Source organism: Tasmannia lanceolata, unplaced genomic scaffold (genome assembly GCF_043159265.1).
Source record: "Tasmannia lanceolata isolate RefF3 unplaced genomic scaffold, GAP_Taslan_0.1 ptg000018l, whole genome shotgun sequence".
NCBI lineage: Eukaryota > Viridiplantae > Streptophyta > Magnoliopsida > Canellales > Winteraceae > Tasmannia > Tasmannia lanceolata.
This window is the reverse complement of record NW_027518695.1, coordinates 62,962,045-62,984,877: the sequence shown is the minus strand read 5'-3', so window position 1 is coordinate 62,984,877 and position 22,833 is coordinate 62,962,045. Positions and strand designations below refer to the sequence as shown.

At 39.8% G+C, this 22,833-nt stretch overlaps 1 protein-coding gene across 4 annotated transcripts in view; it reads left to right on the top strand.

Annotated features, from left to right (window-relative positions):
• The window catches only part of LOC143851351 (putative ubiquitin-like-specific protease 2B), an 86,020-nt gene that overhangs the window by 20,951 nt on the left and 42,236 nt on the right, over positions 1-22,833 (top strand). For 3 of the 4 annotated variants that reach the window (XM_077360746.1, XM_077360744.1, XM_077360747.1), the window contains 2 exons: positions 1,413-1,521; positions 5,949-6,023. In XM_077360746.1, the coding sequence (XP_077216861.1) occupies positions 1,413-1,521; positions 5,949-6,023 (184 nt within the window). Of the gene's footprint in view, positions 1-1,402; positions 1,522-5,948; positions 6,024-22,833 lie in introns of all 4 variants that reach the window. The other variant, XM_077360745.1, reaches the window with a different exon arrangement.

Here is a 22,833-nt window from a genome sequence, read left to right as displayed (position 1 = left end):
TGCTATCCGGGAGGTTTGAACTCGACACCTTTGGATTTTTGCTATCCGGGATGTTTGAACTCGACACCTTTGGCTCTGATACCATGTTAACTTAAAAACTTCTCCAAAAGCTTAAGCTGTTGGAGAAAGACGTTATTTATCTTTTATACTTTAACAATATTAATCAATTCTAAACTTTTATTTTACATAGTAATATGGTTATAATAAGTTATATATTGAATATCTAAAAGGTTAAGTAGATAGAATAATCTATTTCCATTTAAGAAACTTAATATTATGATGCGTAAAACTCGGAATATATGGTAATTGTAAATTTATGTTAGTAGTATTAAGATAAGGAGATCTAGAAGTGTCTCAAAGAATCCTGAGGTATTGGAATCCGAGACGTGTCTGACACGAATTCTTCTTCCATTTAGAAGAAGCCATGTAACATGGGTTAATATTAATAGCTTTTGGATATGTGGGCCTTTCTGTCACAACCTTTTGGTGTATGACTTGTTTGAAATTTTATGAAAGCCGAGTTTGAGTTGCTGCATGCATTTCATTACGGTGTTTGGATCAGTGATAAAACTTGCTAATTAACCTTTAGATCGACAAAAACACCCTCAGTGTTCGAGTGGTAAAGAGCATCCCTATAGTGGGCAGGAGTTCCCTGGATCCAGTCATGTTGTCAAATTTCGGTCTACCTGTTCCAACTTATAGAACCAAATAATAATAAAAAAAAAGAAAATCTGGAAATCTGCTAAAGTGAAATTAGGTTGGCTAGTTCTCAGTACTGGAAACATAATTCATTTTTACTGATATGCTTGGAAGATTTTTTTTTTTTTTGAAGCTTGGAAGATTATATCAAAAAATGTTATGTTCTTTCCTTTTAAATGTCTTTTTTTGCTGTCATGGTAGCAAAATATCAAAGATGCATGCTTTTTCAGAAAAGTTAGTCTCTTTTTGCTGTCATCAAAAAATGTTATTTTCTTCCCTTTTAAATGTCTTTTTTTGCAGTCATCATGGTAGCAAAATATCAATGCTGCATGCTTTTTCAGAAAAGTTGTCTCTTTTTCAAACTAATGTGGAAAAGGCTTTTCCATTGCCCAGAAGATCAAAACCCATTCAAACTGGTTTTTCTTCTGGTTAGTGATGAAATGATTTAAATCTATTGGCAGAATACTGTTTTAAACCTTTTTCTATTTTTAGACAACGGTTTCCTCGGTCATGCTCTGGATTATGATTTCATTTTGGTGCTTGTTTATCATTTTTCAGTTGGTATTTCTATGTTGAATATTTTGGCAGTCTTATTTTCATTTGTTTGGGGTGCCTTCCCTTATTTTTCCCGTCTCTTTTCCTGATGCATATTCTATCCGTTTTTCCATTCACTAAATGCCAAGTACTAATCTCATCCTAAAAGTCTTCCGTAGGTACTGTGAAGTTGGCCTTTGCCGTCAATGACCCTCAATGGTTTGAGAAACAGCAGAAGATTACATCATTGGATGCAAGATACAAAGCTATATGGAATGTTAGACTTGAGTAAGTTCTTTGAATTGCTTGCTTTATTTTTTGAGTCCTTGCTTTTATTCTTATATATGTGTTTTTTTGAATGATTCTATTCTTATATATGTTATTCTTGGCAGATGGAGAGAAAATAAATATTTGTTTTCGATTTTGGCTGGCTAAGTTCAGTAAAGATAGGTGTTACATCAACACTAGATGCAAACTATATAAGCAATCAGATGACCATGATACCTCTTCAGTAGTGATAATAAAACTACTCCTAAGTACCAAAAGTCTAGACAATATAATATAATTTTTTATGCAGGATATTGCTGGATATTTCTTACCTACTCAATGTTTTGGCGTATTAGCCAACTGTCTTCTCAGTTTGGCGTTGTAGCCAACTGTCCTCTCAGTTTTGGATAATGTGTGTTGTTATTATTCTTATCCCGGTATTCTAGAGAATACTGAGTCATGTCTATTTCTGCAGATAGGCCAATGTTCCAGATAGGCATTAGTATTAAAGAGTTTTGTAGTAGAATGGGAGCGGAAATGGTGTGAGAATGGATTTGTAGAACATAATGAATGTATGTCCTCTCTTTCTTAGAGAAGTTGAAGATTGACAAATATGTATGCCTTTCCATATTATTTCTGCATGAGAGGATTTGGATAATGGAATTGTAGGGCAGCTTTGTATCATTATGTCTCCCTATTTGTTCTGCATGATAGGATTTGGATGATGGACTTGTAGGGGTAGCTTTTCCATCATCATGTCTCACTTTTTGTTCTGTATAAGAGGACTTTGATGATGGACTCGTAAGGTAGATTCTGCATCAAACTTTTTTCTTTTCTCGTTTGGCTTCTAATAGTAGTTTGACTTCTCCCCTTGCTAAGTTGTGTAGCCCTGGTTCCCCCTCGAATTGGAGCTTTTTATGGGTTGGCTCTTACTGGAAAGTTGGAAAACTTGTGATATGCCTAAGAGAAAGAGAGTATGGATAGCTAATCAGTGCGCTGTGTATAGAGAAGTGGAGGAATCAATAAATTCTTGGACTGCCTTATCGTCCATTGTATAATGGGTGAGATCCTTTGTTTCTATTACATTCCTTGGGTGTTCGCAGCAAAGGTGACTAATCCCTTTTCTGAATGGGCTTATGCTATGTTTGGTGATAAAGGTAGGATCCTATGATGGATGTGGCACTTATACACTGGAAGAAACAAGTGGATTGTCGATGATCACTTATCTTCGTTGGGAGAATAGTTTTGGGGGTTGTTGATGGTGGATATCATTCACATTTGGAAGACCATTTCTTTTCTATCTGTCTTAGTCCTAGAAAATTGTGCCCCTGACAATGCGTTTAAGGTGAACTTCGACGGAAATTGTTGTAGATATTCGGGTCCTGTAGGTTTTGGGATACGAAACTCGTGAGTGAGCGATTGTCAAAGGTAAATCCAGTCGATTTGAAGTGGAGGTTTCTGCTGAAGGAGGAAACTTGGCTTGTTTGATTGGCCGTTGCTTATTCAAGGATCATTTGTTGGACTTGTTATGGATTGGAGGGGACTTGTGGCATGTATTTTTTGGGCATCTCAAGCAAGTTCAGTTTGGATAATATTATTTTGGTGATCGTCGACTATTGCTCGTTTTTGCACCCTGTCTCAAGTACATCCCCTGGACTACCAAGTATATGGCTGGCAAGCTTGCCTCAGTAGGAATCAAGCGGACTGAGCTTGTAGTGGAGATTGTGGTGCTTTTGTTGTAAAGTCGTAGTGCCTTGTTTTTTTTTTGAATGGTAATGTAGTGTCTTGTTATTTTTCTCATTTTCTGTTTCTTTTTTTCTCTTCTTCTTGCCGATTGTTGCACCAACTTGTCCTTTTCATTGCTAGTTTTGCGACCTCTTTTAACGGTTTTCTCTTTTTCACTCAAAAAAGTTACTTTAGGCTCCATTTAGTTGCCTTCCCTTGGTGGAAAGGAAATTGGAAAAGGCAAGATTGAATGGTCACGGTGAAACTCATCTTTCCTTTTTCACTTTCCATTGAGAGTGGGAAATCAAACATAGCCTTACTGAAGAATGGCTATGAGGCACGGATACGGGTACAGAGTGCGGGTACGACACGATACGGGTGTGTGGATATGTGATTTTTTTTTAAAAAGGACACGGGTACGCTGGGGGTAGGCTTAATATAATATATTTTTATATTTTATTATATATTTATAAAAATTAAAAAATCAAATATGACAACCGATTATGACATACCATGTTTGTTTTCAAACCATTCTATAATAACCTACCCTATTTGTTTCAGATTATGACAACCGATTGTTAACCCTAAACCTATTATTGGACTTCAATTTATGGCCCTGTTTGTTTGGGATTGTCCCAACTCCCAACTGAATGTGAGCTCCAAACAGATTATTGGACTCAAAATTATGATGGGATTTGCTAGCCAATTTGGCAGAAAATCCATTACACAACCGACTTTTGCATGAGAGAACAACCACCTCAAATGAATAAAATGAATAAGACAAAATCTACTGAAAAGTGAGCATGTGTGCGTACCCGGTACACACCCATGGCGTACCCGGGCGCACCTTCACCCAATACGCACCCGATTCGGGTGCGTGGCCTCCGGAGAGTACCCGTGCTTCTACCCCTGACAATGCGTTTAAGGTGAACTTCGACGGAAATTCTTGTAGAAATTCGGGTCCACTAGGTTTTTCGATACGAAACTCGCGAGTGAGCGATAGTCAAAGGCAAATCCACTCCATTTTAAGTCGAGGTTTCTGCTGAAGGAGGAAACTTGGCTTGTTTGATTGGTCCTTTGCTTATTCAAGGATCATTTGTTGGAATTGTTGTGGATTGGAGGGGACTTGTTGAATGCGATTTTTTGGGCATCTCAAGCAAGTTCAGTTCGGTTGTGCTTGGATAATATTATTTTGGTGATCGTCGACTATTGCTCGTTTTTGCACCCTGTCTCGAGTACATCCCCTGGACTACCAAGTATATGGCCGGCAAGCATGCCTGAGTAGGAATCAAGCGGACTGAACTTGTAGTGGAGATTGTGGTGCTTCTGTTGTAAAGTCGTAGTGTAGTGTTTTTTTATTTTTTTTGAATGGTAACGTAGTGTCTTGTTATTTTTGTCATCTGTTTCTTTTTTTCTCTTCTTCTTGCCGATTGTTGCTCCAGCTTATCCTTTTCATTGCTAGTTTGCGACCTCTTTTAACAGTTTTCTCTTTCTCACTCAAAAAAGTTACTTTAGGCTCCATTTAGTTACCTTCCCTTGGTGGAAAGGAAATAGGAAAAGGCAAGATTGAATGGTCACGGTGAAACTCATCTTTCCTTTTTCACTTTCCATTGAGGGAGGGAAATCAAACATAGCCTTACTGAAGAATGGTATAGGTTTCCGGTGAAATCGTTCAAAGTACGTAACTTACTTGCTTCTCCTTAATAATGTTTTATAGACTGTAGTACAACCATGGATTTAAGTTTCAGTGAAATTGAAATTTCGGCCGAAATCCGGTAAAAAAAGAATTGATTAATTATTTTGGGAATTTCAGAAATTTCCAAAATTTCGGGAATCCGATAAAAAAAAGAATTGATTAATTATTTCAGTAATTTTGGAAATTCTTCCAAAAAATACTAAATTTTTGGAAAAAAAAATGAATTTCTCGAAATTTTGTCCGAAATTTGTGAAATCTGAAATCGGTTTTTTGTAATTTAGTGACCTCTTTTAACAGTTTTCTCTCTCACTCAAAAAAGTTACTTTAGGGGCACCATTTAGTTACCTTCCCTTGGTGGAAAGGAAATCGGAAAAGGCAAGATTGAATGGTCATGGTGAAACTCATCTTTCCTTTTTCACTTTCCATTGAGGGTGGGAAATCAAACATAGCCTTACTGAAGAATGGTATAGGTTTCCGGTGAAATCGTTCAAAGTACGTAACTTACTTGCTTCTCCTTAATAATGTTTTATAGACTGTAGTACAACCATGGATTTAAGTTTCGGTGAAATTGAAATTTCGGCCGAAATCCGGTAAAAAAAGAATTGATTAATTATTTCGGTAATTTCGGAAATTCTTCTAAAAATACTAAATTTTTGAAAAAAAAAATTTAATTTCTCGAAATTTTGGCCGAAATTTGTGAAATCTGTTTTTTGCAAAATTTCGGTTTCGGTCCCAACCGAAATCCGAAATTTTGGATTTCGGACGAAATTTAAATCCATGAGTATAACTTACCTATGTCATATACATGGTCACATGGTGTGCTGCTGTTCTTGGTCTCATGCTGAAGGTTGATAATTCCATCGAAACTGTGGAAGTTTGTAAACATTGCAGCACACAGTATAGTCATTAAATATGGGTTAAGTGTTCATCACTTGTCAAATTTTTTTTCTAAATAAGAGGAAATGCCACTTGGGTGCCTCATTTGATTTTATTTGATTCCTATTTTCACTCAATAATTTTGTAACAGTGATGAGAGAGCAAGTAAAGTGGATGAATTCATGGGACAGACCGGCATCTTCGTTCTAAAGAACTACTTTACTGAGTGAGTGAATTTGACATTACTAATATTCTTTTAATCTATGAAATAAAAAAAAATCTGATGCTTAAGGGTTAGTATAGATTCCATCTTTGGCTGTGAGCAGTGAATCAAACACATTTTTACTTGTATCAGTATCTATTTACTTTATTGTAAAGCATGATTCTTTTTATTATTTCTTATCCCTTGTCTTTCACATTCCTTCATATCTTGTATGATCTTGATGATCCCATATGGTGGGGTATATTGGTCAGAATGCATAAGAGTTAGGCATAACTTGTTATTCCATTTGTAAGTGTTCTCTGATTTCTTTTGTCTCTGCCATGCTTGCATTGGAACTTGAGTTACTATTCTAACGCAACGGATCAAACGTGGAATCGCACCCGAAGCGTATGATCCGATAATTGCCCTAGAGTCCACTAGGAAGAAGAAGAAGAACCCTAGAATCCACTAGGAAAGGGGAGAAGAGAGAGATGGAGAGACAAAAGTCTTTGATATTATTCCATTGATTAATTTAAGCTTACATACTACAACCTCTTATATAAGAGAAAATCTATCCCTAAATAAGTAAAAGAAAGATCTAGAATTCTATGACAATAAGAAATCACCTATAATTAGAGGTGTGATCCTACTACACTGTTAACAGAGAGATTTGAGAATGAAATGTTGTGTGTTAGCCTACTTGCCCTAACACACACATATATATTTATTATGAAAAGAATATGAAAAGACTATAATGCCCTTAGGCTACATGAGCTTATTCTAACACTCCTCCTCAAGCTAGAGTATGAATGTCTTACATGCCCAGCTTGTTACATAAATCACTCAATCGAACTCCATTCAATGACTTGGTAAACATGTCTGCAATCTGATCATTCGTTCAAGTGAGAACTCGGTTTGAATTTGGCCTGTCTGAATCCTATGATGAATAAAGTGACAATCCACTTCCATATGCTTAGTTCGTTCGTGAAATACCAGATTCATAGCTATGTGAATGGCTGACTTATTTTCACAGTAGAGGGACGCAGGTGAGGAGTATGAGAATCGAATCTCTGATATAAACGACCGTAGCCAAATTAATTCACAGCTTGTGTAAGCCATGTCCCTGTATTCTATTTCTGCACTGGATCGTGACACAACGTCCTGCTTCTTACTCTTCCAAGATACTAGATTTCCACCTATGAAGGTACAATAGCCATTAGTAGATCGCTGGTAAGCAGGAGATCCGACCCAGTCTGCATCAGAGTATCCCTCAATTCTCAAATGGTTATGCTTCCTGAAGAGAAGACCTTTCCCGGGAGCTTTCTTCAGATACTTCACTATCTGAATTACAGCTGACCAATGTGATGTCCGAGGCGCACTCATATACTGACTAACCACACCAACAACATATGCAATGTCCGGACGAGTGATTGTGAGATAGATCAACCGTCCTACTAACCGTCTGTATCGACTAGGATCTTCTAGTGGCTCCCGCTGATCAGGTGAAAGCTTGACATTCAGATTCATAGGATTCTGTGCAGGTTTTGCCCCCAGAAGACCTGTTTCTTCCAAAATATCAAGAGCATACTTCCTTTGGGACAAAGATATCCCCCTTTGTGAATGTGCCACTTCAATGCCTAAGAAATATCTAAGAACACCAAGGTCTTTTGTGCTGAATTCATTCTGAAGGAAATCTTTGAGGCGTTGTATTCCTGCTTTGTCATTCCCCGTAATAACAATGTCATCAACACATATACAACCAGGAGAATCAAACCATCCTTGCTTCGAAAGTTGAACACAGAATGGTCTACAGTACATTGTTTCATACCAAATCGTAGGATGGCCTCACTGAATCTCCCAAACCAAGCACGAGGAGACTGTTTAAGACCATAAATCGCCTTTCTAAGCTTGGTCTTAAACAGACAGTATGCTGCAACTCCCCCTGAGCAACAAACCCTGGTGGTTGCTCCATATACACCTCTTGCAAATCACCATGGAGAAACGCATTCTTGATATCCAACTGATATAGTGGCTAAGACTGATTCACGGCCAAAGAAATCAATACACGGATGGATGGAATCTTTGCCACTGGAGAGAATGTCTCAACATAATCAATCCCATAAGTCTGAGTAAAGCCCTTTGCAACAAGACGGGCTTTTAACCTCTCAACAGAGCCATCAGGTAGGTATTTGACGGGGAACACCCACTTACATCCGACTACCTGAGCACTAGGAGGAAGGGAAGCCAACTGCCATGTCTGGTTTTTGGCCAAAGCATCCATCTCAGCCTCCATAGCTGCTCTCCATCCCGAATCAAGCATAGCCTCTCGAGCAGAGCGATGAATAGAAATTGATGACAAAGATGATATAAATGCGGTATACGAAGGAGATAACCGAGCATAACTTACCGCATCAGAAATAGGGTGATGAGTGGTACGAGAACGAGTACGGCTCGCAATGGGGGCATCAAGAGATTCATCAACCTGAGCAGCATCATCAGAGGATGAGGGTAAAGGACTTGATTTCTGAGAAGAGATGGCAGGGCATGAAGGCTCAACTGAAGTAGTAAAATGCTTGCGAGTATATACCTGGAAGGAACGCTGAACCGGATCCGGTGGCAAACTGGGAACTGGAACCGGCAATGGCAACGGAGGAGGAGATACCGGTAAAGAAGAGGAAGCAGGAAAGTAGGGAGTATCTTAAAAAAAGGAGACATCAGCATTGATAAATTTGATGCGAAGCTGAGGACTGTAGCATCGGTAACCCTTCTGGGTTCGTGAATAACCCAGGAAAACACACTTGTTTGCCCTTGGGGCCAATTTATCAAGTCCTGGGGTGAGATCCTGAACAAAGCAAACACACCCAAACACCTTGGGAGGTAACGGAAATGGATACCCAGAAGGGTGTAACACCAAAAGAGGGGACCTATTGCTAAGAACTGAAGAGGGTAGACGATTAGCCAGAAAGCAGGCTGTAAGCATAACGTCAGCCCAAAAAGATTTGGGAACATGCATCTGATACAGAATGGTGCGAACTATATCTACAAGATACCGTATTTTCCGCTCAGCAACACCATTATGTTGTGAATTGTGGGCACAAGACGATTGATGAATAATTCCACGACTAGAAAGAAACTCCTAAAAACCGTGCCGATCAGAAAAATACTCACGGGCATTATCAGTACGTAAACATTTAAGGGAACATGAGTATTAATTTGTAATTTCAGCATAAAATAAACAAAATGTAGTAAACACCTCAGAACGATCCTTTATTATATAAAGCCAGGTCATCTGGAAAAATCATCAACAAAAATAACAAAGTACTTCCCATCAAACATAGAAGGAGTACGACATGGACCCCAAACATCAGAATGCAATAACTCAAAAGGACTACTGACACGACTAACAGAACGAGACGGGTAGGAAACACGGTGATGTTTTCCATACTGACAGGACTCACAATGAAAATGACTAATAACACCAGAAACAACTGAAGAACGCTGCAGACGCTCAGGAGAAGGATGACCGAGCCGGCAGTGCCACATAAAGGAATCTGCTGAGGTACTAAACGCCGTGGGAGTGATAGCATCATCCAGGTAGTATAGGCCATCTGTCTCATGCCTCGAGCCAATCTTCTTCCCAGTCGCAAGGTCCAGAAAAACACAATAAGACGGAAAGAATGTTACTGAACAATTAAGGCGATTAGTAAGCTGACTAACAGAAAGAAGATTGCAGGAAAAAGTAGGAACACAGAGTACAGATGATAAGGATAAGTGGGATGTGGCTGTAACAGTCCCAGTGCCTGAAATAGGACATCGAGTCCCATTGGCCAAGGTGACCATCTTAGTAGGAGCACAAGAAGTAAAGGAACTAAGAAGTGTACTGTTACCAGTCATATGATGAGAGGCACCAGAATCAATGAGCCAGGAAGCGGAGTGGCTAAGGGAGCAAGATGGGTTGCTACCTTCTGTGGCAAGTTGAGCAGCCGGTTGTTTCCCTTTCTCTTGTAGGCGCAAAAGTGACTCATACTCAGTCCGAGAGACGACCATGGTGTCTGAGGTAGCAGGAGTAGGTGCAATAGGTGTCTCAGAAGCGAAGTGGGTGGCTCGAGCAGGACGCAGCTCAGGATGGAGATCGTAACAGAAATCAATAGTGTGACCCTCCATGTCACAATGACTACAATATCGTGAGCCACTACCCCTATAAGTACGGCCTACCCCTGAATCTTGGCCAAAGCCACGGCCCTGGCCGCGATGACTGCGACCACGACCCCTACCACGAGTGCTCCGAAAGGAACCAGACTGGGCAGCAAAGGCGGACTGGTCACCAGCAACAGAGATAGCCGGATCGATACGTAGAGCGCGCTGAATGCAAGAAAAGATCTCATCCAAAGATAGGAGCGTGCCTAACCCAAGGATCTGCTGCTGAAGAGGGACAAACTCGGGCCCTAAGCCATCCAAAAACCGAGTAGTACGGAGCTCATTCTTCTGTTGAGCCAAGACCTTAAGGTTGGTAGATGGTGGATGATAAATATCAATCTGCTCACAAAGACCAACAAAATCCGAATAGTACTCAGCGACTGTCTTATCTCCACGCGAGATACGAAAGAAGTCACTGTAAACATCAGTAATCCGCGTGAGATTGTTGCTGCCAGAATAGAGTGTCTCAGCATGCAACTAGACTCCCCGTGATGTATCTAGAAATAGCATGTGGCTCGCAATCTTTGGTTCCATACTCTGACAGAGAAGAGACTGAAGCTGGGCATCCTCCTGATTCCACTTATCATACCCAGCATCTTTCAGATTCAGAGGATCCGTCGTGATGAAACGTAACTTGCCCTGACCTCGCAGATAGAGGTGAACAGAACGACTCCAGGCAGGGTAATTAGCACCATCCAATTTAATGGATGTCATAGAGGTCACCGACACTGGAAATGAACCGGAGGAAGAAGCTGATGGCAAGGCCATAATAAACACAAAAACTCAAATGGGATGTGGGTGAAGCAGACCAGACAAGACACACCACAACAATCACAGACACCCACAGAAAAGGGCAGCCAAATATAAGCAAGCAAATCACCACGAAGATAAATAATCAGAAGGAAAAACCACAAACATCCGCCGGAAGGACCCCGAAAGAACAAGCACGAAGCCTCATACTTGTGGAACTACAACGAAACATAGAGACAAACTTCAAGTCATCAAGTAGGAAGCAAAGAAAAATGTAACAAAGCGGAGTTGCGACCAAAAAGGTGAGAAATGTAACGGGAAGATTTAGGGCATGAACACCCGACGGCTAGAAGAGAAGAACGCTATCCTTATAGGTCAAAGAAGATGGGGAAAGATGTTACAAAAGAAGGGAGAACGCTCAGGGGGGCAACCAGGGAAGAGTTGGGTTTCCCAGGGGGGCAAACAGGAAGAAGTTCCAGGAGGGCGCGCAGGGGGGGCAACCAGGGAAGAGTTGGGTTTTCTAGGGGGCAAACAGGGAAAAGTTGGGTTTCTCAGGGGGCGTGCAGGGGGGGCAACCAGTGAAAATGGAGGAAGAAAGAAAAAAAGAAGAAGAAGAAGTTAGGGCATGGGCATGGGCTTCAATGGAAGAAGAAGTTAGGGCTTGGGCATGGGCATGGGCTTCAATGGAGGAAGACAAGAGGTCTTCAATGGAGGTCCCTAGGGCATCGAGAAACCCTAGGGCTCTGATACCACGTTAACAGAGAGATTTGAGAATGAAATGTTGTGTGTTAGCCTACTTGCCCTAACACATATATATTTATTATGAAAAGAATATGAAAAGACTATAATGCCCCTAGGTTACATATGCTTATTCTAACATTAACTACCGGTTTACTCTAAAAGCTTAAGCTGTTGGAGAAAGGCGTTATTTATCTTTTATACTTTAACACTCCCCCACACGTGTGACCCACTTGGCAAACACGTGGCACGTGTGGTCGTACTTTGGGTCGACCATTGTATGTGGATTTTCGCTATCTGGGAGGTTTGAACTCGAGACCTTTGGCTTTGATACCATGTTAACTACTGGTTTACTCTAAAAGCTTAAGTTGTTGGAGAAAGGCGTTATTTATCTTTTATACTTTAACATACACCAAGGAAATAAAATCCTAATAAATCAAGAAACTAATGACCTACTTTCTAAAAGGATAAAACCAAAATATTAGTAACCTAGTGTCCTACATCTGTCCCTCCCACTTGAAAGAAATTCGCCGTCGAGTTTAGACAAAAATGAATAGAACAAGGTAAAATTTAGACCCGTTGTGGCATAGATCTGTGTGGATGAAGTGCTCGCTTCTATTTCGAATTGAAATCCTTTCCATCGAATCAGGTACTTCCATCTGCCTGGTAATCCGGCATGTGTTGACAGACGGTTGGACCTAATTTGATTAGAAATAACGCCTTCGATAAACTATTTGATCCGAGGTAACTGGGGCAGAATATATCCTTCGCTATGCTGGTTATGAATGGCGTTGTCATAGAGATGGCGTAAATCTCCGTCCGTCATCTCTGACTTGTGCGCTGCAACTAAGAATTTGATCACTATTCTCCGTCGAGTGATCATGGCTCTCCAGGCTTTCTGAATGATGTTGGCGGCATATTTCTTGCACGGGTAATCAACTCGGGCGATCTTTTGACGCCACCAGCTTTGAATCTTGATTGCAGAGCTGACGTACCTCTTAAATGAGCTTCTGGCCCGATACATGCGCCAATGGATTAGGAGACGCGGCTTTCTTCTTGGCACGGTCCTTGGCCTTTTGGGCTTTCTTTCGTTTGGTTTTAGCTTGGATCATCAAAGACTCTTGATAAGTAATTGGTTCAAATTTTCTGATAAAGGGATAGCGAATTTCATACCAATAGCTGAAGGGTGGTTGTCCTAATCTATACCGTACTCTTTCCATTTTTTTCAAGAAAGATTTTGCATGAAGGCCAATGGTTGCTTTTGCACATTTAATTGTCTTTGCATGGCTCAGGCCATATTTGTATATACAATCTTCAATGCCATCAATCCAGGCCAAACATGTAGACTCACAATCAACACATCCAAAGAAAGGTGGGACAGAAGATAGATCCATAGGTGGTTAAATACTAGCCTAAAGATATGGGATTTTCCAATGCAAAGGGAACGAAAGATGTTGGAACGATGGTTGAGATCTGTTGAAAGGTGGGCTGTTTGGGTGATAAAGAAAACACCTAAAATTATGCAAGTTTGTAGTCAGTTAGAAGGCTTATAGTGGTGCTAGAGGGCTCGGCTGGTTTCGGAACAAGGACGAGGAAAAAAAACACCTAAAGTTTGGGCTAATATTAAGGGGATTTGCTGCTATAGTTTATGGGATTAACATTTGGGAGGTTTTGGAGATGATCAGATAATACAAAAAAAATTGAGATGTTCTGCTACTTGATAACAGGTTTGGAAATTGGTTGGCAAGGAGGGTTTGGGTGTTGATTGAAAGAGGCTTATGAAAGGCTTTGGGTAATATCAGTTGGTCTGAATGAAAATATGGGTTGTTTTTGGCGTAGGCTTGGAAACTAAAGGGTTGGGTTAGCATGGATAGGTTGCTATTGATCGGCTATTAATTAGGAGCTTGCATAAAGCTGAAAAAAGAGGAATAGCGTGACGTTTTGGGTTTTAAAATGCAGGAAACGAGTGGTTTAATAATAGGAAAGTGGTATCTATATTGTAGGGAAGATTTTAGGAATCCAATCAGTGGCTAAATAATAGGAAAGTTGCATGGATCCTTGTTAACCACATGGAAATGAAACAGTTTTGGATCAAATTAAGAGAGGCATGTGCGGCTACTTTTGTAGAAAGATAGCAAAAGTTAGGATCTTGATGCTAATTTTTAGTGGGGAAAAGCATTGAATGAAGGGCTGAAAAGTTTTGGAAAATTGCAAGCAATTGTATGAGGAAGGATACCATGGCTAAAACTTGCAAATTTTGAGTTGAAAATCAGGAAGAAATGGGGAAAATCTGGGTGGTTTTGGGCTGGTGTTTTGGAGGCTATGGGCTGTCTCTTTGGCGTGACAACAAGGCTGGTGGTGGGGCTATTTGGGGCTGTAATTGGTTGTCAAGGGTGCAATTTCTTGGATAGTAGGGCTGCTGCTAATAAACGTTTTAATGGACAGATGGAATGGTTAAGGAAGGGATTAGGAAGGGTTGAGAAAAGGAGGCAAGAATGGCTAGCTACTAATAACAATGGTGAAGAAGAGTTAGCGAATGGCAGGATTTCACATGAAAACTAGGATGGTAAAGGGGTTGTGGGTGACTTTTTTTTTGTGTGGTGGATGGTGGTAGAGATGGAGGATGAAATTTCTGGATGGAGTATGGTAGGATAAAGATCAGGAAAACTTGCTTGTGTGGGAAATTTGCATCATAAATCCAAGCCTCCTTGATGGTGATGTTTGCCGTTGAAGCAAGATGGTCCGATCCGAGGAGACACCTCTCTCTGATACGATCTAACGCAGCGGATCAAACGTGGAATCGCACCTGAAGCGTACGATCCAATAATTGCCCTAGAATCCACTAGGAAGAAGAAGAACCCTAGAATCCACTAGGAAAGGGGAGAAGAGAGAGATAGAGAGACAAAAGTCTTTGATATTATTCCATTGATTAATTTAAACTTACATATGACAACATCTTATATAAAAGAAAATCTATCCCTAAATAACTAAAAGATAGACTAGAATTCTATGACAATAAGAAATCACCTAAAATTAGAGGTGTAATCCTACTACACTAAGGAAATAAAATCCTAATAAATCAAGAAACTAAGGACCTACTTTCTAAAAGGATAAAACCAAAATATTAGTAACCTAGATATTGTCCGGTTCTAGGCGGCAGCCCTCCCCGGTTTTGTTTTTCCCACTGAAAACGCGTCTACACAGGGAATGGGTGTCCACTTATAACCCAAGAACTTTCTCTCTCCGCTTCCGATGTCCCCGACCGCCCATGTAGATATTGTCCGGTTCTAGGCCGCAGCCCTCCCCTGTTTGTTTTTCCCGCAGAAAATGCGTCTACACAGGGAATGTGGGTCTACACATATAACCCAGGAACTTTCTCTCTCCGCTTCCGATGTGAGACTATTATAATCCACCCCCCTTAAAGGGCCCAACGTCCTCGCTGGCACATCGTACTAGAGGAGGTACGGCTCTGATACCATATTTGTAACAACCCGAGATTTAAACAATGCGTAAGCGATAAAAGATTTAGCAACTTAACTATTTATTCAATCCTCAAATAAGAGTTGAATTAATAACCACCATTATTAAACTATTCAAAACCTTAAATTTCAAACCACGGTCTTAATTATTTAAACCCAACAAAATTAGAAATAAATTCCTAAGAACTTAAAACATCTACCGATGTGACTATGTTGTCGATCCGTTATTCCTATTGCATCTGACCCCTGCCCATGTGCTCCTATATGTTTTCATTAGCAAATGCTCCCTCCTCTTCTCCTACAAATCCTGTAGGGAGAAAATGGGTCAGCAAGCTCATGTAACAGTTCTACAAGGTAAAGGGAACAAAAGTACTATATATTTTTAACTATATACGTCATGAACAAAGAATTTGAACAGTTTAGATTCATGCATTACTTTGGTTTAAAGCATTTAAATACAGTAACAGAATTCAAGTGCAATGAATGATTCATATCAGGCAATTATGACACTCGATCCCCAGTGATCATATGGAAGTCCCCATTTTCTTTCTCAATTTACGGTGACCTTTAGCCTAGCGGTGGCTTTCTAGCCTAGCCGTTAATCACTGACTCTCAAGTAGACCCCGCCCCCTGATGGAATGCTCTACCTTCTAGGATTTCGCTTGGGTCGCCTTGTAGGTCCACCCCAACATGCATCGCCATACAGGTGTCGTACGCTCTCGGTCTGAATGGCTTTTCACATCGAATGCCCATGGTTGGATCTAAGGGGTCCCCTTAGTCCTCCCTACCCCCACTTCCATCCTAGATCATGGCACAATGCAAATGCAATTTACGCACCTTAACCATTTTTTCCAGTGAGGGATACCTTTCCCTAACTCCTCCAACTTATTGGCATCTCCACATATTCTCATTTCATGTTATCATTTACATTACATTATTAAGAGTAGAAATAAATAAATTACTTCATTATCCTTAAATACTAATAGACATAAACAGTTCACTTGAAATCAAATTGAAACAATTATCAGGCATGAATTATCTTGAACATACAACAAGTAACTAATTTCATCATTAATTGAGAATAAAAATGGTAATAACGAATCCATCATTTCAATCGGCATAATTGCTAGAAATTAACAACGCTCTTATTACCACTACCAAACAGAACTATTATCACTTGCCTTGCTTCCTTTTGTATGAACGGTGATGGTAGGAAAAGTCTCTATAAGTCGCAGAGAAGACAGTCTGTACAATCAAAAGTCACCATACAATGAGTGTTATAACCACTATTCCAACCACCCTATTTATCTTATTCGGTTTAATTGGGTTAATCCTGTTTTAATCGCGGTTCTACCAAAATCTAATTGTGTATTTTAGCAATTTAAGGAAAATACTTTCCTTCTTTACTTAAGTGTTTTCCTTTTTATTATCATAAATTATCCAATTGATTTGATGTATAATAGTTCCAAACTTGTGTTAGGAAAATGGTATATGTATTAACATCTTTAAATTTTCTCATTAAAGTGTCTCGTCTTTTAGTATTTAAAGAATTACAAAACTCATTTCCAAAAAGTTTCACTGACCCATTGAAGATGAAAAGCCAATTAGGCTTGTGCAAGTATCAAGACATTATTGCATTAATCACTTCCCTTTTATGAAAACATGGCTGTGTAGTTATTAAACATGATTGTGCTGTATCAATTCCCTTAAAGAAACAAGGTGGTGTAATTATCAAAGACATGGCTGTGTTGTATCAATTCCCTTGAAGAAACAAGGTGGTGCAATTATAAAAAACATGGCTGTGTAGTTATTAAAACATGGTTGTGTTGTATCAATTCCCTTAAAGAAACAGGGTGGTGTAATTATAAAAAACACGGCTGTGTAGCTATTTAAAACATGGCTGTGCTGTATCATTTCCCTTAAAGAAACAAGGTGGTGCAATTATCAATACTTGACTATGTCATTATTAATTCCCTCTTCCTATGACCGAATCACTCCTTATAGTCTCCTTGTTGTTTTCTTTTACTTTCTTCTCTTTTTCTTTTATCTTGCAGGTATGTAAGTCTGGGTATGGAGGTGAATTAGGAAGGCTAGTCGAAGATGGGCTGTGGATATGATTTACAAGTGGGCATGAAAATCAATTGAAGACAGAGTTTTGGGGCAGGATTCTCGGGTTTCCTGGATGTTTCTACAAATCATAAAAAAGTGGAGTTGGACAAAACACGTGTTTCGGCCATGGGATTTAGTCGCAATTTTCATGGCAGCTATGATGGTGGAACTAGGGCATCATTGACATTGGCTGTGATGGGATCAATTGAAAAGAACCTCTGGTTGTATAAAATCAAAGGGCTTGTAGGGATATCTGTGAAATTTATGTTTGTAAATATTGGGGCAAAACAATGGAAGATTTAGCATGGTAGAACTGAAATTCAAAAAGGTATGATGTGGGTTTGTAAATTTTAAGAATTGGTTTGGGATGGAAAATAGGGTTCCAAATGAAAAAGAAAAATACAGAATCTGAAGTGAGGGGATTTACAGTATTCCTTGAAGGGTAAGCCCTAGATCATCGTCTCTTCTTGATCTTCTTCTTCTCTATCTCTCTATCTCCCACTCACGGCCCCTCTCTTTCCTTCTCTCGCTCAACTCCTCTCTCTCTCTCTCTGTTTGAGCGGCAGTAATCTGGGCAGAAAACCCATACATTGGGTTTTTAAAACCCATGCCACCAAATTTCTAAAATTCCATAAGGATCTTGTTTCCTTTTCCCCCATGTGTTTCTTTATTTTGTCCCTAATAGTAAGTGTTTAAATTTAGAATAGATATACTTGGAATTAAATCTTTCAATTACATTAAGTTCTCTCATTAAATAAGGTGGGCCCACTTATGTGCATATACATTCCCAAACTCCAAACTTGGGAGTGTATGTGCGGCAATGAGAGAGGGAATATGGTTTTTCCTAATTTATTTCCTTATTAATACAATTAAGGAATCTTACAATCCTAGCCTTACTTAAATTAGGTTTCTTAGTGAACAAGTAATGCTTAGAAGGCTATACTTAATTGGCTAAATCTATGGATTTAGAGGGATCCACCTAATAATCTAATTAGGGCTACAAAATTTTGATTTTAGGGATCCTAAAGTGGAGTGTACATATCAAGTGTACGAATTTAATGGAGGGGTTGTAGTTATCAAACACGTACACGTATTATGATTTGGGCGTGAAATCAACAATAAGTGGGCGTATTTAAATAGGGGTGTATATATAATTCGGACATATGAATTCAAACAAGAGTGTAAGTATCAATAAGTACACAAATTTGATGAGGCTTGTTTTATTTATTTATTTATTTTAGACAAATAAATTGGTCGTTACATTCTACCTCTCTTAAATGAATTTCTTCCTCGAAATTCCTCATTCCTAGTTGAATTTTTTTCCTACCCTTGATATAGTCAAATGAGAGCTTTTGAATTATAACTACATTAATATCCTAGGTCCAAAATTTTAACCTATAATATCAAAATTTTGAATATAACTTCAGAGCTTGATTAGTTATCGCCTACTGTCTCTCCTTTAATAACCTCAATCCTGGGCCTCTTTCTCATTGCACTAGTGACTTCTTCATCTTAGTGAAGTGATACATGATCTTCGCTTCTCCACCAACTCTCGGAATCAGATGAAATAATGTGGACAATCATTTTTATTGACGCTTCTCTTTTAAGTTCGGGAATTTCTTCCTCAGGTTCTTCTTCCGGATCCTCCTCTAATCCTTCTTCCGAATTAAAAGAATTATCCTCATATTTCCTTTTTAAGGATTTAGCATTAACTGGGATTGGCATCTCTTCCTCGGGCTCTGTCTCTTAGGAAGAGAAATCTCTGGTTGCAAAATTCCTTGCCAAGCTCTCCTTTCGTTATTTGCTTGCTTCTCCCATAAGTGTGTCTTGTTGGTAGATTTTCTTGCGGTAATCTTTGTGTGAGCCATCCTGAATTTTCAATAATTTCATGTAAAATCGTCAGATATAGCAATACACTATCTCTAAGAATAACCGCCGTATGTAGAGGAAATCTTCACAACTCAAAAATTCAATCATTGATAAGATCTTGGTGCATTTTCATTCTTACCATCATCAAATCTCAAACATAATTATATACTTTCATCAACAATCTTTATAATTATGTAAAAATCAAACATCAAAATTTTATCTTTCTAATAAGATCGCACTTTTGGTACATTGATATTAACCATCCAATAGCGGTACGATCCCTCCGTCACCCCAGAATGAAAGGGGTGATCTCGTAGTTCTTGGTCTGTGAAGATGCGTTGTTAGGTGCTCCATTTTTCCATTGAGGCCGAACCTAAACCTCGGCTCGAGAGATAGCTGTCCGCACACTGATAAGGGATGTATGGATTCTCGGGAGTGACAATTTAAAATCCTTCCCTCTACTTTTCCAGCTCCAAATTGTAATTAGCAATCGACTTCCTCTCAGGTCCACTTAAATCTTCAAACTCTTTTGTATTATCCTCAAAATCCCATTATAAAGCGATCTTAGGTGCAAAAGGTTTAACCCTTCTTTCTAACACTAACGAAATCATTTTTAGTTCTCCTAAGCTCCACAGATCTCTCTCCTTTATGAATCCTACCATTTCATATCCAAAATTCCGAAGCACTAATTACGGACACAAAACCTCTACGAATTTCTACCCTAGGCTACATACTCTACTCGTACGATCCCCACCAGAACAAGACCTATCGCCACTAATCCAACGCTAAACATAGCTAGTAACCACAACAAGAATAAAAATTACAAGGAAAGCATTAATTAAAATTCTGACCTTCAGCCGCCGCATCTGATGCCTCGGTATTGTCATTAACGAGCGCAAAGAAACGCCTCTCTGGTGCTTGTTGTGCATTCCTTTCTTGGTTGAGAGGACGATACTGGTTTCCCTTCCCCTGATTCTGTGGAGGAACAGAAGGTTTTGCCGGAGCCGGTAATCATGGAGCATTGGTCAGTTGCGGTGCTTTATTTCCATTCAGGGATTTGTTCACCTTTGGGCAGTTGTACTGTTTGTGGTTAGGGTCTCCACAAAGATAGCATACATCAAGAGTCCTCCAGCACTTTTCCTCATGCCTCTTTACCACATGTCGGACACAAGGTTGTTGGTCTAGGGTTGCCCTCAGTCCTTGGCTTCTTCGGAGGTGGAGCAAGACTCTGGGTCTCGCTCCCAGATGCTGATGCTCTGGCTGCCATAACCAATTTCTCGTTGTTTTCAGCGACTTCAGCCATCACGCAATCCTCAGCTAGGGTTTGAGGTCGGAGGTTTACGATGCTTGCCATAACTGAGGGGCGAAGGCGATTGATAAAGTTTCGTACTTGGTCTCTTTCAGTCGCAGCATAGCCGGGGCATAACGCGATAAGGTTCTGAATCTGGTACCAAACTGTGCTACTGACAGGTTGCCTTGCCTGAGTGACGCAAACTCGACAGCCAAAGAATCTTGAACCTGAACTGGGAAATAATGGTCGTTAAACCTAGCCTTAAACTGTTCCCAGGTCTCGGTCCAAATCGCAGGATAATTTTGTTCAACTGACTTCCACCAAATGCTCGCATCGCCCTTCAGGAGGAAAGAGGCCATTTAATTCTTTGAGCGTCAGTGCATTCCAGGACAACGAAAATACGCTCAACTTCCACAATCCAACTATTTGCTGTCATTGGGTCTCCTACCCCAAAGAATGCAGGAGGGTCATAATCCTTGAATTGTCGCTGCACTCGCGATGGATCAACCCTAGGAGGAGTCGCAAGATTCGCCGCAATGCTCTGAAGTGCGGCCTGAGTTGCCGCTTGGTTCTGTGCTAACGTAGCTTGAGTTGTGGATTGGATCTCTGCTTTCTCTCTCAATAATTATGCAATCATACTCAAAAGGGTCCTAATCCTGACCCTCCTCATTCTGGGCATTAGCCCTATTGGCGTTTCCCCTTCTTTGGTATCCCTGCATCTGAGCTCGACGAAACACTAACCAGATTAAACCCATAAACATTATTATTAAATCAAACAACAAACATTTTTTAGTTGGGTTGGTGCATTTTTTTTTTGGGTGACGCAGGGTGTCCCCACCCACTTTGGGAGTAGGACTATTCCCTACAGATGCACGCAGTGGCCCACATACCACGTGCATCAGGATAAGTCCGGGGGGATTCGAACGCTCGTCACCAGGGAGCAAACCCGTGACTTTATGTTGAAGAGCCAACACCCGTTTGGGCGGGTTGGTGCATTTTATTCCCAATTAATTCAATAAAACTATATTGGTGGGTGATTTAAAGGAGTATTGAGAACAAAATAGTGAATGTGGGTCTTATATCTAAGCTATGCTCTGCCTAACCCATTTCTAGACATACCCAGGACTCGTTTGCCAGGTTCCACACAGACTGAACTTGGCTCGCTCGTTCAGTCTGTGTGGAACCTGGCGAATGAGTCCTGGGTATGTTTAGAAATGGGTTAGGCAGAACGTAGCTTAGATAAAAGACCCACATTCACTATTTTGTTCTCAATACACCTATAAAACACCCACTAATATAGTTTTATTGAATTAATTGGGACTAAAATGCACCAAACCACCTATAAAATGTTTGTTGTTTAATTTAATAATAATGTTTATGGGTTTCCTTGTAATTTTTATTCTTGTTGTAGTTACTAGCTATGTTTAGCGTTGGATTAGTGGCGATAGGTCTTGTTCTGGGGGGATCATACGAGTTGAGTATATGGCCTAGGATAGAAATTTGTAGAGGTTTTGTGTCCGTAATTAGTGCTTCGGAATTTTGGATATGAAATGGTAGGATTCATAAAGGAGAGAGATCTATGAAGCTTACGAGAATTAAAAATGATTTCGTTAGTGTTAGAAAGAAAGATCACTTTATAATGAGATTTTGAGGATAATCCGAAAGAGTTTGAAGATTTAAGTGGATCTGAGAGGAAGTCGATTGTTGATCACAATTTGGAGCTGGAAAAGTAGAGGGAAGGATTTTAAATTGTCACTCATCCCTTATCAGTGTACGGACAGCTATCTTTCGAGCCCAGGTTTAGGTTCGGCCTCAATAGGAAAATGGAGCACCTAGCAACACATCTTCACAGACCAAGAATTACGAGATTACCCCTTTCATTCTGGGCTGACGGAGGGATCGTACTGCTATTGGATGGTTAATATCCATGTACTACGTGTGCGATCATATTAGAAAGATAAAATTTTGATGATTGATTTCTACGTAATTATAAAGATTGTTGATGAAAATATAAATTATGTTCATGAGATTTGATGATGGTAAGAATGAAAATGCACCAAGATCTTATCAATGATAGAATTTTTGACTTGTGAAGATTTCCTCTATATACGGTGGTTATTCTTAGAGATAGTATATTGCTATATTTGACGATTTGTCATGAAATTATTGAAAATTCAGGATGGCTCGCACAAGGATTACCGCAAGAAAATCTACCAACAAGCAAATAATGAAAGGAGAGCTTGGCAAGGAATGTTTGCTACCAGAGATTTCACTTCCGAAGAGACAGAGCCCCAAGGAAAAGATGCTAATCCCAGTTAATGCTAAATCCTTAAAAAGGAAATATGAGGATAATTCTTTTGATTCGGAAGAAGGACTAGAGGAAGATCCGGAAGAAAAACCA